The sequence below is a fragment of the Coregonus clupeaformis genome, chromosome 15 (genome assembly GCF_020615455.1).
Source record: "Coregonus clupeaformis isolate EN_2021a chromosome 15, ASM2061545v1, whole genome shotgun sequence".
NCBI classification, from domain to species: Eukaryota; Metazoa; Chordata; class Actinopteri; order Salmoniformes; family Salmonidae; genus Coregonus; species Coregonus clupeaformis.
Window position 1 is genome coordinate 19,189,469 of NC_059206.1, and position 16,152 is coordinate 19,205,620.

The 16,152-nt window shown below is 46.1% G+C and overlaps 1 protein-coding gene across 3 annotated transcripts in view; it reads left to right on the plus strand.

Annotated features, from left to right (window-relative positions):
• nfatc3a (nuclear factor of activated T cells 3a) overlaps positions 1-16,152 on the plus strand; it is a 77,678-nt gene that overhangs the window by 52,926 nt on the left and 8,600 nt on the right. For all 3 annotated transcript variants that reach the window (XM_041895330.2, XM_041895331.2, XM_041895336.2), the window contains exons 7-9: positions 2,815-2,870; positions 3,048-3,174; positions 5,143-6,318. In XM_041895330.2, coding sequence (XP_041751264.1) covers positions 2,815-2,870; positions 3,048-3,174; positions 5,143-6,318 — 1,359 coding nt within the window. The remainder of the gene's footprint in view (positions 1-2,814; positions 2,871-3,047; positions 3,175-5,142; positions 6,319-16,152) is intronic.

Here is a 16,152-nt window from a genome sequence, read left to right on the forward strand (position 1 = left end):
CTCTACTGACTATACTGACTGACTGACTCTACTGATTCTACTTGACTATACTGACTGACTACTGATTCTACTGGCTGTCTGACTATACTGACTGACTGACTCTACTGGCTGACTGACTCTACTGACTGGCTGACTCTACTGACTATACTGACTGACTGACTCTACTGATTCTACTGGCTGTCTGACTCTACTGACTATACTGACTGACTGACTCTACTGATTCTACTTGACTCTACTGACTATACTGACTGACTCTACTGATTCTACTGGCTGTCTGACTCTACTGGCTGACTGACTCGACTGACTACTGACTGACTGACTACTGACTATACTGACTGACTCTACTGATTCTACTGGCTGACTGACTCTACTGACTCTACTGACTGACTGACTATACTGACTGACTGACTCTACTGACTATACTGACTGACTGACTCTACTGACTATACTGACTGACTGACTGGCTGACTGACTAACTGGCTGACTGACTCTACTGGCTGACTGACTCGACTGGCTGACTGACTCGACTGACTGACTGACTCGACTGACTGACTGACTCGACTGACTGACTGACTGACTCTAATGTAGGGCCTTGATGAGGGCAGAAGTTTACACAAGGGGAGTGGAGAATGACGTAAAAAAAAAAACAGTGGTTGAATTGAAATTGCATTTAACACACCAGGCATCAGTGTTTTTCCTTTCTTCTATACAAAAGGTCTAAAAGCTATAGTTATTATAGCTGTCTGACTAGCTTAGCCCTCGTTGTTTTGGTAGATATCATAACACATGGACGTGTGTTTTTAGCTCTCTGAGAGGGGAGCATATAGAACATGTTTTCTCTCGGAGAGAGGGGTGGATGGATGTGTGTTTTCAGGTGGGGGGTGCGATATGAGGTTCCTGTTGGAGCTTGTTTTGTGCTGGGCGGAGGACGGTGGCAGTACATGTGGGGCCCTCTACCTCCTCTCTCCTGCCTATTGAATGTCAACATGTGCTGCAGAAATACACTCAGTGTGCTGTATGCTGAAGTCAGACAGAGCTAAGGCACCCAAGGTCATTATTCAGTCATTACCAGAAAGCTGTCTGACTCAGATGGCTAGAGGAGTAGCTAGAGCCCTTACACCAAAAGAGAGGGAACCTCCCAATAGAGATACAATAGCCTAGAGTGGTTTATGTCATAAACCTGTTCCTTCTGTGGGACGGTGGAACCTCCACTGAGCTCTATAGAAGAGTCTAATGCACCACAGGATTACTGGGACAAAGACTGTCATCTGCCTCTGTTAGGATGAGATCAGGGGCATTTCTAAGCCTTCCTAACTAAAGTAGTATGTTATCAGTTAAGAGGAGATCAGAGTAGGGCCATCTACTATAGATGGCCATTAGAAGGGGAAGCCTTTGGAAAGAAAAGCAGAATACTGTAGATGTACAGGACTTAGCCTATAACTACAGTACAGCTATAAGATCCCATTGTATAGATGGGGAGTCTTTCAGCAGGCATTAGGGCAGATCGGTTTTGGGGAAGCCCTTTGGTTAAGTGGAGAAGTAACACAGGTGCAGTCAGATGTAATCAGGCCCATATTGTGAACAGCATGAAACAGCCCCATTTGCAATTGCAAGTTAGTGTGGCATCATGCCATTTAAAAAAAGGTGTAGCTACTTACTACTGTAAGTGACAGCAGTAGTTGTGCAGTAGTAGCTGAAAATATATCTTTATATAGTAGTTGTGATGATCGTGACTTCTCCTGAACCGCAGCACCAGCCCAGCAGCCCGTTATAATTCTCTCAACTGCTTTTCTGAATGGCTGGATGCCTAAGATGTCTGGCCAGATCATTAGATCTGTAGTAGGAAAACTGGAAAATAAGGGGATGTTTCCTTTCCTAAGCCAGCCAGAACTCTGGCAGCACAACGCAGCCCAGCACGTGGTGGACCAACCGACGGAGGGAGGGGTTTTTAAATAAATAGACAGTTATTCCACTCTTCTCTCCATAATGTTAACCAGGCAAGACAATCAGCAGGATATTTAGACTTTGATTACTTTTTAATAGCTGTAAAAATACTCTCCACAGGGTTTCTGTGTCCATAAAGATGACATCATTGAGATGTTTCAGGTCCCCCAGCCAGAACCAATTGAAATCCCTCTGCTTTCCGAAGATTTTCTGTGGTTCATATTAAGCCATGTCTGCTGGGGCAGAGAGAGTCATACACTGACATGATGATCATTAGGAAAATAGACAGTACCCCAAAAGATAACTTCCAAAATATTACACAAGACTTAAAGATGGGTCTGAAAAATAATGCAATGATCATAGATCTTCCTCATAATTAGGTTGTGTGGCCGGGGTTTATTGCATGTTACGTGCATTTAGCTACCTGACTTATTCAGCTTTTTTCAACTCAACATTACTGTATGATCTTTAGATTTGATGGTCTTGGTTTTATAAACTATTTGACAGATACTATAATTCACTTCCTCCCAGATTCACATTGATATAGGAATTAGTCCAAAAGCTGGCAATTCAATTAGGGGAGGATTTGATGGAGTCCTTTGTGTCACATTTGTCTGTTGACTCCATCTGTTTTGTGGAGGAGTAGCAGGATGAGGAGGAGGGGGGTTGACTCTATGCTGAATCCCTATGGGTGCCATTCTGCTATTAATTCACACATTATTTGAAAAGCAGACAAAGAGCCGAATGCATTGTCTCTCGCCAGGCCCAGACTGGAGTGGGAATGCTGTGATCTTGCTGTCTGTCACAATGGAGTCCTACAATGTGTTCTACTCATCTATCATGTCTTCTCCCTCTTTTTTTCTCTTTTAGATGGAAGACCACAGTGGGAAGTGGAGGCGAAAATCATCCGGGAGAAAAGTCAAGGAGTAAGTAGAACATATGCTTTCTACACGTCTCTGTAGCTTAGCTGTCATATAAAGGCAATATTTTTACAGCTGTTAGATTTATGTAACATTATGAATTAATTATTACTAAAGTATCCTGACCTAATGTGAATGTCTGTGAAAAGTGGAAACGTTGACTGTGTTGGTTCCTTCTCCCAGTCGAACATCGTGGTTGAGGTCCCTCCCTACCACAGTAAGACCGTGACCTCGGCTGTTCAGGTGCAGTTCTACGTGTGCAACGGGAAACGGAAAAGGAGCCAATCACAACGCTTCACTTACCTGTCAGGTAGGAGGATCTACATTCTACACAAATCATAGTGCTTGAATTGCAAGTATTTAGAATCACTGGTGGTTGTGTTCCAACCCATCTTAAACACGGTCACACTGTACAGATTACTAGATCTGGCAACACTTGGTGTTAAGCTAACATCTCATGAACCACATTTATATGATATAGCAATTTTGTCATGTGTGGCAGTGTTCTAAAGACTTACTGGAACACAATCATGTGCAGTCACGTTTAAACCTCCAGTTGCTTCTCACTCCTCTGTTGGCCTCTCAGGGTGATTGACAGAAAGCAGAATCAGCCATGGAAAGCAGCAACACACACACACACATTGCCGAGGCTCCTGTTGTTTTGGAGAGCTTTGAACTTTCCCTCCCAGTTTGCATAGCTGTGGTTAAAGAAGGGGCACCTCCACTAGCAGTTCCAGTTACATGTGCACCTGCCAACCGTTCATGTAAAGCACCATTCAACTCTATTGCTGACTGTTTCTGATGTGAATTTGCATTGACGTTTTAGTATGCAAATCTCTCTGCTCTCCAGGAACATTTTACTGCACACAGGAATTGTGGGAATTTCAAATGGTGTTGTTTGCCTAAAATAAAATCTCTGCATCAAGGCTGAAAATGAGTGTTTTTGACATGTGGATTATGCAGTTTCCTAATGTTTCTGATTAAGTCAAATCGCTGCGTAGTTACTTGATATTGTTATTGTTTTCCAACAATAACGTCAAACCAACATTAGTCAAAACGAAAACTGCGTTGGTGGAATATAATGACAAGTAAGCAATTTCTGACATGTACCACAGGAGTGTGTGTGTGCGTACGTTTAAATGTATGTGTGTCCCTCCACCCACTCTCCGTTTGCAGCGCGTCGCCCACTCATCAAGTGCTTCCTGTTTTCCACGCTACCCTACCAGGACAGCCAATTAGAGCACAGCACAGGAAGCCTGCTCTGTCAGTGTAGATGCCACTATTGTTACCACGGACACCACACGCTTAATTGTGGCATCACCGGCCCACCTATCACACTGTGCTACCTAGTGTGCGTGGGTAGCAGGGGCCCTGGCTGGCCCGGTTTAGGGATGAACTGTGAGAAAAGAACATCAGTTAACTTATGAGATCTCTTAAGGAGGATGTCATGACTAGAATGAGTAGGGTTCTGAGTTGTTCCTGGTCAGGTCAAGTGGTCAACACAAGAAAAACTTAGTCATTAGGGTTGGCTAAGTATGAATAGATGCAGTCAGCATAATCCAGAGGAAGACCCTTCTGTCTCTACAATATCACAGTGCCTTTCCTCCAAAACAAAAACATGTAAAAAAGCACCCTTTAACCCATTCTACCACAGTATCTCAGTCCCCTCCCCCTCAGAAATAGTCTTCCTGGCTGTGTTCTCTCAGTAACATTCCTGTCAGATGGAGGGCCATGGGAGGTAGTATGGGTACTAGGGGCTGTGAACTGGTTTGTCCTCCTCCTGGTTTCAGCATGGCTGGAGGGCATTCTGCTTCTCCCCATACTGCAGACAACATGATGGCACCCAAACCTAGCAACATATGCTCCCTCTCTCTGATTCAGAGCTGGGTCAAAATAAAACCCTGCCTGTCACAAGCACCAGATTGGGAAATAGGTTACTGATTGGTACACAGCATAGTTTTGCTGTGTGCTATGTGCTGTTATAAAGGTGTTCCAATTAAGTAAAGATTTCTAATCTAGTTAACACATACATTCTGGTGAACTTGGGTGAACCACAATGCTTTGACACGGTGGATGTTGATTGGGAAGTTAATCCTGAGATTCGGCTATTTGTGGTGTTCCAGAATGTGGTAAAACAACGAATGAGTACTGCCTTCTTTGGTTTCCCATACTGAGTGTCTCTCTCTCTCTGTCTACCGCACTCCCTCTCGCTCGCTCTCTCTCTCTCGCTCTCTCTCTCACTCGCTCTCTCTCTCGCCCTCTCTCTTACTGTCTCCAGTCCTGGTGAAGCAGGAGCATAACAGAGAAGAGATGGAAGGGCCCCCTGCTGTGCCCCCCATGCCCGGTATGTCCATGCCCCTGGCCCATGCTGCCAGCCTGGTCTGCAATACCCACACCCAGCTGCCTTCCCCTGAGCAGGGCCACCCGCCGGACGGCCTTCTGTCCAGCTCTCCCCGGGGCCTGGCTGCGGGCCCCGGCCCCAGCCTCCATACTCTGCAGCCTGCCTGCCCCCTCATGGGCTCCCCCTCCTTCCAGCACCTGCCTCACCTCCAGGGCAGAGGCCTCCACATGCCTGCTGACTGCCACATGACGTTCCATCCGGGCCCAGCTCCTCCCAACAGGCCCTCCTACCAACACCATCCTATGCAGCAGAGTCACAGCCATCCCGGCCACGTAAGCAACCTAAATCACAACCTGCCCTACAACGGCCAGTCCAGCCTGCCTATGAACATGAACACTGGGGCTCCGCAGGGCTATGAGAGGATGCCTTACCACCAGCAGCAGTCTGACCCCGGGGCCTCTCACCCCATGGGGCTGGGTATGGTGTACCACTCCTCCCCATCCACCTCCGCCCAGCAGGCCTCCAGCCCCCACAGCCCCATCCCCACTGCCCCCCACAGCCAGCCCATGACCCACTCCTCCCACTCTGCTCCTCACCTGCTCTCCATGGGCTACCACTGTTCCCCCAACCCCAGCCAGGTGCCCTCGCCCACCCACCCCAACCACCCCATGGGCCAGCCCTCACCCACCCACCCTAACCATCCAATGCAGCCCTCCCCCCAGCTGCAGAGAGCTATGGGGGGCTACCACCCCACCAGCCAGAGGTCTGCCTCCTGTCCCACTACCTCCAGTGCCCCTCCAGCCCACATTGTGCCCTCGCCCCACTCCGGGCCATCCTCCCCCCAGCTCCACTCCCTGCCCTACCAGTCACCCACCTCCCCCTCCCCCACCGGCAGCCCTCTGGGCCACCCAGCACACAGTCCCCAGGCCAGCAGCCCTGTCATGTCCAGCCTGTCCCCAGGGGGACCGGGGCCCCTCGTGCAGCAGCACCCTCTGGCCCCCCAGCAGGGCCCCTTCCCTACGGAGGGGGAGAGCATGAACATCAAGCAGGAGCCGGAGGAGAGCGAGCCCACCTTCAGATCCATCGGCCTGCAGGACATCACACTGGACGACGGTAAGACACGGCTATGTCTATGTCACCCTCTCCATCTCTCCATGTGTCTGTACTCTCTCTATATCTCATTCTCTCTTGATTAGGGGGAATTTAAAAGCCCTTAAATTTCCATTATTTTAATAGCCTTTTAGGATTTAAAAAAAGTTCCATTACATTACATTGTTGCATAGCATCCAGCTAACACGTGTTATACAAAAAAGCTTCTGTTTTATAACACTGTGTAAAAAGATACTTTCCACCAGTTGCTGAATTCTCCTGGGTGAAATTATGTCTCATTATAGTGATTGTATTTCATACATACATCACTTAAACCGGCAGTTGGGTTTTGTACACAGTAGGGTTGTTATTGAATGGTCCTGACTGAGTACAGGAGGATTGGACATCATAGCAGCACAATAGACTAATGACTCTTCACACTAAAGGCCTCATCACAAATAGCTCATCCCCATCTGACACACACACACACACACACCAGTAAGGAGATTCATTACACTTTGGGTTCAGCTCATTTGTACTGACTGGATGTTGCAACAGTGGGAATACTAGGAAAATAGTTTTATACCACAGAGACCACAGCCGCGTCGTTATGCTGCTGCAATTACTGTGTGTGTATGCGGGTGTGTGGGTCCTTTCCATTCTTAATTTGGATGCTGAAGAGGACTAATGTACCTCTATTTACGGTGGTATAACAAACTGACTTGAGAATGATGAGTCTAACTCATTAAAATTCGTAATTGAGTGCCTCTTCACCTCAAGAACACTACAAATCCTAACTCAGCACAAACCGTCAGAGAAACCACCATTCCTCATTTAGTTTCTAATCTGCCACGCACAGCCACTTCTGCTTCTCTGAACCCTGGTCCCGGTCAGTCACATATTCAAATCAACAGCAGTCAAATGGCCCATAGTTAATAAACAGCCTGAAGAGACTGCGACATAAAGTGTGTGTGTGTGTGTATGCATCAGCAAGTGCTGTATTGTGTGCTAGCAAGGGCCAGGCTAATTAACACGGCCCATTATCAATAAGTCATGTATGAAAGGCCATCAGACAAAAGTTAACCAGCTGCATAATACACTGCATGTGTATTCATACACACACTCATACACTCAGACTTAGTCGCACAGTTGTGTGTACGCACGCATAATCATAATCAGTATATCCTTAATTATTCGCTCTCTATTTCTCTCTCTCTCTCACACTCACACACACACACACACATTGTTAAAGTAAAGGTCTGGCTGCCTCAGTCAGTTTCCCTCAGACGGTGTAGCTACAGGTAACTGCCAAAATAAAGGAAACCCCAACATTAAGTGTCTTAATACGTAGGGCGTTGGGCCACCACGAGCCAGAACAGCTTCAATGCACCTTGGCATATATTCTACACGTGTCTGGAACTCTATTGGAGGGATGCGACACCATTCTTACATGAGAAATTTCATCATTTGGTGTTTTATTGATGGTGGTGGAAAACCCTGTCTCAGGCGCCGCTCCAGAATCTCTCATAAGTGTTCAATTAGGTTGAGATCTGGTGACTGAGATGGCCATGGCATATCGTGAAACATCAGCAAGTTGAGCAGTCTTCGTCACTGAAGCTCCTGCTAAACGTGCCCCAACATTCACCCCCCAAACTCACTGAGATCTATTCTAGCCATGGTAGCCAAAATAATGGGGCAACTGGGCCTGCCCAGCATTTTTATGCACGACCCTAAGCATGATGATGGGATGTTAATTCCACACCAGTGGAAGAAGAAGAAGTGTGAGAAAAGTTATTGACTGAAAAGACTGACATGGTTCACCCTGGGATTAGTAACTCCCTGTCTGAATGAGGCCTAGAAATAGCTTCTGTGCCATGCAGGCTCTGTAGGGCATCCACACACACACACACACACACACACAAAACACACGCGCGCACACACACACAAAACACACGCGCGCACACTGGCGCTGTAGGACATCATGAAGCAGTGAATGACTGAGCAGCACAGTGCAGCAAAGGAACGGCTGAGTTTTTAGGCGGTCAGAGCAGCACATGAAATATACCACAGAGCAGACCAGGGTTCATGTGTATTTGAGTATTTGTTATTTAAATACCTTTTTTCTGTGTATTTGACTATTTTCAAATAATGTGGCCTGAATTAACTACAGTGGGGAAAAAAAGTATTTAGTCAGCCACCAATTGTGCAAGTTCTCCCACTTAAAAAGATGAGAGAGGCCTGTAATTTTCATCATAGGTACACGTCAACTATGACAGACAAAATGAGAAAAAAAATTCCTGAAAATCACATTGTAGGATTTTTTATGAATTTATTTGCAAATGATGGTGGAAAATAAGTATTTGGTCAATAACAAAAGTTTCTCAATACTTTGTTATATACCCTTTGTTGGCAATGACACAGGTCAAACGTTTTCTGTAAGTCTTCACAAGGTTTTCACACACTGTTGCTGGTATTTTGGCCCATTCCTCCATGCAGATCTCCTCTAGAGCAGTGATGTTTTGCGGCTGTCGCTGGGCAACACGGACTTTCAACTCCCTCCAAAGATTTTCTATGGGGTTGAGATCTGGAGACTGGCTAGGCCACTCCAGGACCTTGAAATGCTTCTTACGAAGCCACTCCTTCGTTGCCCGGGCAGTGTGTTTGGGATCATTGTCATGCTGAAAGACCCAGCCACGTTTCATCTTCAATGCCCTTGCTGATGGAAGGAGGTTTTCACTCAAAATCTCACGATACATGGCCCCATTCATTCTTTCCTTTACACGGATCAGTCGTCCTGGTCCCTTTGCAGAAAAACAGCCCCAAAGCATGATGTTTCCCACCCCCATGCTTCACAGTAGGTATGGTGTTCTTTGGATGCAACTCAGCATTCTTTGTCCTCCAAACACGACAAGTTAAGTTTTAACCAAAAAGTTATATTTTGGTTTCATATGACATTCTCCCAATCCTCTTCTGGATCATCCAAATGCACTCTAGCAAACTTCAGACGGGCCTGGACATGTACTGGCTTAAGCAGGGGGACACGTCTGGCACTGCAGGATTTGAGTCCCTGGCGGCGTAGTGTGTTACTGATGGTAGGCTTTGTTACTTTGGTCCCAGCTCTCTGCAGGTCATTCACTAGGTCCCCCTGTGTGGTTCGGGATTTTTGCTCACCGTTCTTGTGATCATTTTGACCCCACGGGGTGAGATCTTGCGTGGAGCCCCAGATCGAGGGAGATTATCAGTGGTCTTGTATGTCTTCCATTTCCTAATAATTGCTCCCACAGTTGATTTCTTCAAACCAAGCTGCTTACCTATTGCAGATTCAGTCTTCCCAGCCTGGTGCAGGTCTACAATTTTGTTTCTGGTGTCCTTTGACAGCTCTTTGGTCTTGGCCATAGTGGAGTTTGGAGTGTGACTGTTTGAGGTTGTGGACAGGTGTCTTTTATACTGATAACAAGTTCAAACAGGTGCCATTAATACAGGTAACGAGTGGAGGACAGAGGAGCCTCTTAAAGAAGAAGTTACAGGTCTGTGAGAGCCAGAAATCTTGCTTGTTTGTAGGTGACCAAATACTTATTTTCCACCATAATTTGCAAATAAATTAAAAAAAAATCCTACAATGTGATTTTCTGGATCTTTTTTCCTCAATTTGTCTGTCATAGTTGATGTGTACCTATGATGAAAATTACAGGCCTCTCTCATCTTTTTAAGTGGGAGAACTTGCACAATTGGTGGCTGACTAAATACTTTTTTTCCCCACTGTACTTCTATTGGAAGTATTTTAAAGTATTTTCGGTAACACTTTATTTGGATAGTCCATTTGTAGTTGCTCTACTGACTATCAGTAACATTTCAACTAACTATCTACTAACCCTAGCTCTAACCGTAACCTTAACCCTTACCCTAACCTTAACTCTTACCTTAACCCTTACCCTAACCCTTATTCTAAACCTAACGGCCCATTATCCTGTATGTATATAACCTGTATGTATGTATGTATGTATGTATGTATGTATGTATGTATGTATGTATGTATGTATATGTATGTATGTATGTATGTATGTATGTATGTATATGTATATGTATGTATGTATATATATATATATATATATATATATATATATATATATATATATATATATATATATATATATACACACACACACAGTGGGGAGAACAAGTATTTGATACACTGCCGATTTTGCAGGTTTTCCTACTTACAAAGCATGTAGAGGTCTGTCATTTTTATCATAGGTACACTTCAACTGTGAGAGACGGAATCTAAAACAAAAATCCAGAAAATCACATTGTATGATTTTTAAGTAATTTATTCGGATTTTATTGCATGACATAAGTATTTGATCACCTACCAACCAGTAAGAATTCCGGCTCTCACAGACCTGTTAGTTTTTCTTTAAGAAGCCCTCCTGTTCTCCACTCATTACCTGTATTAACTGCACCTGTTTGAACTCGTTACCTGTTTAAAAGACCATCAGATGTAAGGACATCAGGGATACAATTGTAGACCTGCACAAGGCTGGGATGGGCTACAGGACAATAGGCAAGCAGCTTGGTGACAAGGCAACAACTGTTGGCGCAATTATTAGAAAATGGAAGAAGTTCAAGATGACGGTCAATCACCATGCAAGATCTCACCTCGTGGGGCATCAATGAACATGAGGAAGGTGAGGGATCAGCCCAGAACTACACGGCAGGACCTGGTCAATGACCTGAAGAGAGCTGGGACCACAGTCTCAAAGAAAACCATTAGTAACACACTACGCCGTCATGGATTAAAATCCTGCAGCGCACGCAAGGTCCCCCTGCTCAAGCCAGCGCATGTCCAGGCCCGTCTGAAGTTTGCTAATGACCATCTGGATGATCCAGAGGAGGAATGGGAGAAGGTCATGTGGTCTGATGAGACAAAAATATAGCTTTTTTAGTCTAAACTCCACTCGCCGTGTTTGGAGGAAGAAGAAGGATGAGTACAACCCCAAGAACACCATCCCAACCGTGAAGCATGGAGGTGGAAACATCATTCTTTGGGGATGCTTTTCTGCAATGGGGACAGGACGACTGCACCGTATTAAGGGGAGGATGGATGGTGCCATGTATCGCGAGATCTTGGCCAACAACCTCCTTCCCTCAGTAAGAGCATTGAAGATGGGTCGTGGCTGGGTCTTCCAGCATGACAACGACCCGTAACACACAGCCAGGGCAACTAAGGAGTGGCTCCGTAAGAAGCATCTCAAGGTCCTGGAGTGGCCTAGCCAGTCTCCAGACCTGAACCCAATAGAAAATCTTTGGAGGGAGCTGAAAGTCCGTATTGCCCAGCGACAGCCCCGAAACCTGAATGATCTGGAGAAGGTCTGTATGGAGGAGTGGGCCAAAATCCCTGCTGCAGTGTGTGCAAACCTGGTCAAGACCTACAGGAAACGTATGATCTCTGTAATTGCAAACAAAGGTTTCTGTACCAAATATTAAGTTCTGCTTTTCTGATGTATCAAATACTTTTGTCATGCAATAAAATGCAAATTAATTACTTAAAAATCATACAATGTGATTTTCTGGATTTTTGTTTTAGATTCCGTCTTTCACAGTTGAAGTGTATCTATGATAAAAATTACAGACCTCTACATGCTTTGTAAGTAGGAACACCTGCAAAATCGGCAGTGTATCAAATACTTGTTCTCCCCACTGTATATATATATATTATGTCCCACCCACTTCTAAAACCAAAGTTGCGCCCCTGAGTATCACTGTAGTATCGCCTGCATAAACTCTGTGTGTACCTCCACGTCACTGTTTAAACTGCTGTGGTGATCTAACAGATGGCCTTGGTGACGTATGCCAGCGTATGGGCCATGCAGTAGTGTGTGTGTGTGTGTGTGTGTGTGCAGTAGGTCTACTCTGTGTGTGTGGGGTCAGGAGCGGCACAGACTTACTGACAGATGGACAGACGAGTTGAGAATCCCACCCAACTGGCAGTATGCACCCAAAAATGCATCCCCACTTCTCATAAACTCCTCCTAGCCGAATTCTCATCTCTAATAAACAAGTTTCTATCTAAGAATATGCATTTAGCAGTAAGAGGCAGGAGGAGGCCGTTTTTCTGCTAGAACTAGCACCTGAAAGGAAACTGCTGTGTACAGGACCTCTGCTTCTTTATTGGTAGGTACAGTTGTCTAGATTTGGTTTAGTGTCCATATTTAGTGTCCATATATTTCCAGTCTTCCTGAACAGTGTTAATGTGAGTGCACTATTAACAGGTACAGTAACTGTACAGTAGTGTGTATAGCGTGCTGTAGGTGTGTGCCTCCTTGCTCTCTCCCTCCCTGTCTTCTGTGAGCGTGAGTGAACCCTCCTGTGAGGGTGATTACGGCCGTCATGGTGACAGACTGAACCACTTGTGGTGCCGACCCGCGTGTTTATCTAATTAATCAGCTGACTCTGGCCCTGTGTTTGCACAGACAACACATACACACACATACATACACACACAGTGCAGACGGGTGGGGGTGGGGGTGGGGGGGCTAGCGGAGGCTGTGTGTGTGACACGGCGTGCCTGCGTCTTTTGTTTGCTCTCCTGCTCGGGCCACAGCTGCCTCTCGCCGTGAGCACGGCATTCTGGGTTAATAATAGGCCGGGCCTGCTGCTCCCGCTCTCCTTGTGAGAGACAACGACACAGAGCAGGCACACACACTCACTCACACACACTTAATTCTACCGCCGTCATAGTGTACACACACACACACACACACACACACACACGCGCATGGAGACACAGGCACATCGTACACACAGTAACCAGCACACAGTAAATGCACCCATCAAAAACAGCCATTTTCACATCAGTACTATGAGTATGGAGCAACACATTGTAAACACTGTGCACACAGTAGTTAAACACATACTTTAGACAGTTTTCCCAGGCACAACTCTATATACAAATACACAAGAGCAATGGCACTTACAGAGCATGTGCACAGTCTCTATTGACATAGCATAGCCAACACACAGACATAAACACACACACGTCTACATTTAAAACATGGGGTAATCTGGGTCTGTTACTAAGGCTGCTGAAACATCGTTGTCACCAGACTCCATTCCCCTCCATGAGGTAGGCCCTGTCCATCTCTACTACTAGAGACCCAGGGATCCAACCCCCATTTCTATAGACAATGTGTAGTCTGCAGGTTGCACTACCACTAGACGGAAGTCATAGAACCCTGGCACCATGGTGCTGGTCAGTTTTGGTCAAGCAGGCCTCAGTCTCTGAGTCCTGAGTTGTCCCCAACAGTGGAAACTCCCCTCTGGTGCTCTGTGGTTTGGTGGCTTTGTGGCTCGGTCCAAGTCCCAGCCCAGCCAGTGGCTGCTTCTAACTTCGAACCGAGCATGGCAGATAAATAACACAACTCTCTATTCATGTGAGGAAAAAACAACAGTGGTAGGAAAATGCATCAGGCCTGGACCAAACCAAACTCAGCTAGATAAATACAATCACAAACGCACACCGCCGGCCTTGGAACAAGTGGAAACTGGCTTTGTCATCTTTCCATACAATTAAAGACTTAGGAATGTAATGAAGGCAGAGGTCTTGGCAGTGTAGCGCTGGGCTCTAGGGTTCAGGTCCTGCCATGGGAGCCTTTCTCTCTCTCTGTGTGCGTGTGTCTGTGCGTGTGTCTGTGCGTGTGTGTCTGTGCATGTGTGTCTGTGCATGTGTGTCTGTGCATGTGTGTCTGTGCATGCGTGTCTGTGCGTGTGTCTGTGCATGTGTGTCTGTGCATGCGTGTCTGTGCGTGTGTCTGTGCATGCGTGTCTGTGCGTGTGTCTGTGCATGCGTGTGTCTGTGCGTGTGTCTGTGCATGCGTGTCTGTGCATGCGTGTCTGTGCATGCGTGTCTGTGCATGCGTGTCTGTGCGTGTGTCTGTGCATGTGTGTCTGTGCATGCGTGTCTGTGCATGCGTGTCTGTGCATGCGTGTCTGTGCATGCGTGTCTGTGCATGCGTGTCTGTGCATGCGTGTCTGTGCGTGTGTCTGTGCGTGTGTCTGTGCGTGTGTCTGTGCGTGTGTCTGTGCGTGTGTCTGTGCATGCGTGTCTGTGCGTGTGTCTGTGCATGCGTGTCTGTGCGTGTGTCTGTGCATGCGTGTGTCTGTGCATGTGTCTGTGCATGCGTGTGTCTGTGCGTGTGTCTGTGCGTGTGTCCGTGCGTGCGTGTCTGTGCGTGTGTCCGTGCGTGCGTGTCTGTGCGTGTGTCCGTGCGTGCGTGTCTGTGCGTGTGTCTGTGCGTGCGTGTCTGTGCGTGTGTCTGTGCGTGCGTGTGTCCGTGCGTGCGTGTCTGTGCGTGTGTCCGTGCGTGCCTTTCAGTGGGTTTCTCTGTCAAGATGTTGGCCAGCGGCAGGTAGACGGGAGAGCCCAGGCAGGCCGGAGATCCTTGGTAATGTTGGAACTTAACATTTTCCTTCAGCCAGGAAAACAGAAAGAGAATCCTTTTATTTGTGTTTACAGAATAGAATACCCTCCAAAGGAAGTCCCATATCATGTTATGTCCCTATTAAACCCTGTAGTGTGCTTTGTGTGACAGCTGCTGTAAGGGGAGTGTGTCTGTCAAGTGTCTCAGAGAACTGTTGAGTCACTCTGCCCTGCTCTAGTAAACAGTAAAGTCATGTGCATTGCCATCACACACACCGGACACACACACTCACTAGTAAACAAAGGTCCACTGTAGCTCAGTTGGTAGAGCATGGCACTTACAACGCCAGGATGGTATATGCATGCATGACTGTTAGTCGCTTTGGATAAAAGCGTCTGCTAAATGGCATATATGATTATATATGACACACACACACCATAACACATCTCCACATGGCAGTCAGCTCACTGCAGCTATCCGCCATTCTAGTTATGTGGATCCAGGAATTCTCCTAACTCACTAAACAAGCCTCCGGTCCGGACACTTCTCTTAAAATGCCATTAGGTGCCATTAGATGTTTAGTCACTGTGAAATGCAGCAGACACACATGGAATGTGTCATTATCTGATCCCTACTGCACATCCTAAGGTGATGGTCTATTGTGGTGGAGGTTTAGATGAATCCTGTGGTTCGCCATTCCGGATCCTATTGGCTTCCATTCCAACGTTTTTGGACGGCTATTCCGGCTCCAATCCTGTTGGCTTCCACCTTGTAACTCACTCTTGTGGTCATCTGATGGCTTCCTGTGAGCATACATTATAGGGGCCGGATCAAAAGACATGGATCTTGTGAATCACTTACAGGCACATCAAATGGGAAATCCACAGATGATTCACAGAGATGAGTGACTTTGTTAAAACGGTTAAAACTGCAACAGTGATCTAATGAGGCTATAGTGTTCTCACTGGATCTCTACTGTAACTGTGATCTGTCCAGACTAGAGTAACAGTCTATACATATCCTTTAAAAAAATATATTTCCCTTTATTACTTTCCAACCCCACCACCCCTTCCCTAATTGGAGTAAACTAGTGAACAACAACGCTTAGGCCTCTACTTCCAGCTTATATGTACTATATACATTTTATGGACACAGTCAATTTTACAATAAGTCTATTTTGTTTGTTTTTTCTCCTGAACTTCTTCTACTCTCAACCTCTCCGATAATTTTCATGATGTCCATCCGGTTTGCTTCTATATGCCATATTGTTCTAACTGTGCTCTTTCACAAAAGCTCCCAACCTACAACCTATACACTTATTATGGACACAGTATGCTTACATTAGTTATCTTGCTGTTAGTTGTTATTAGTCCCATCCATCAGCTCCATTCAACACCTCCCATCTATCTCTTAACACCATCCATATAGGATTTATATTTGC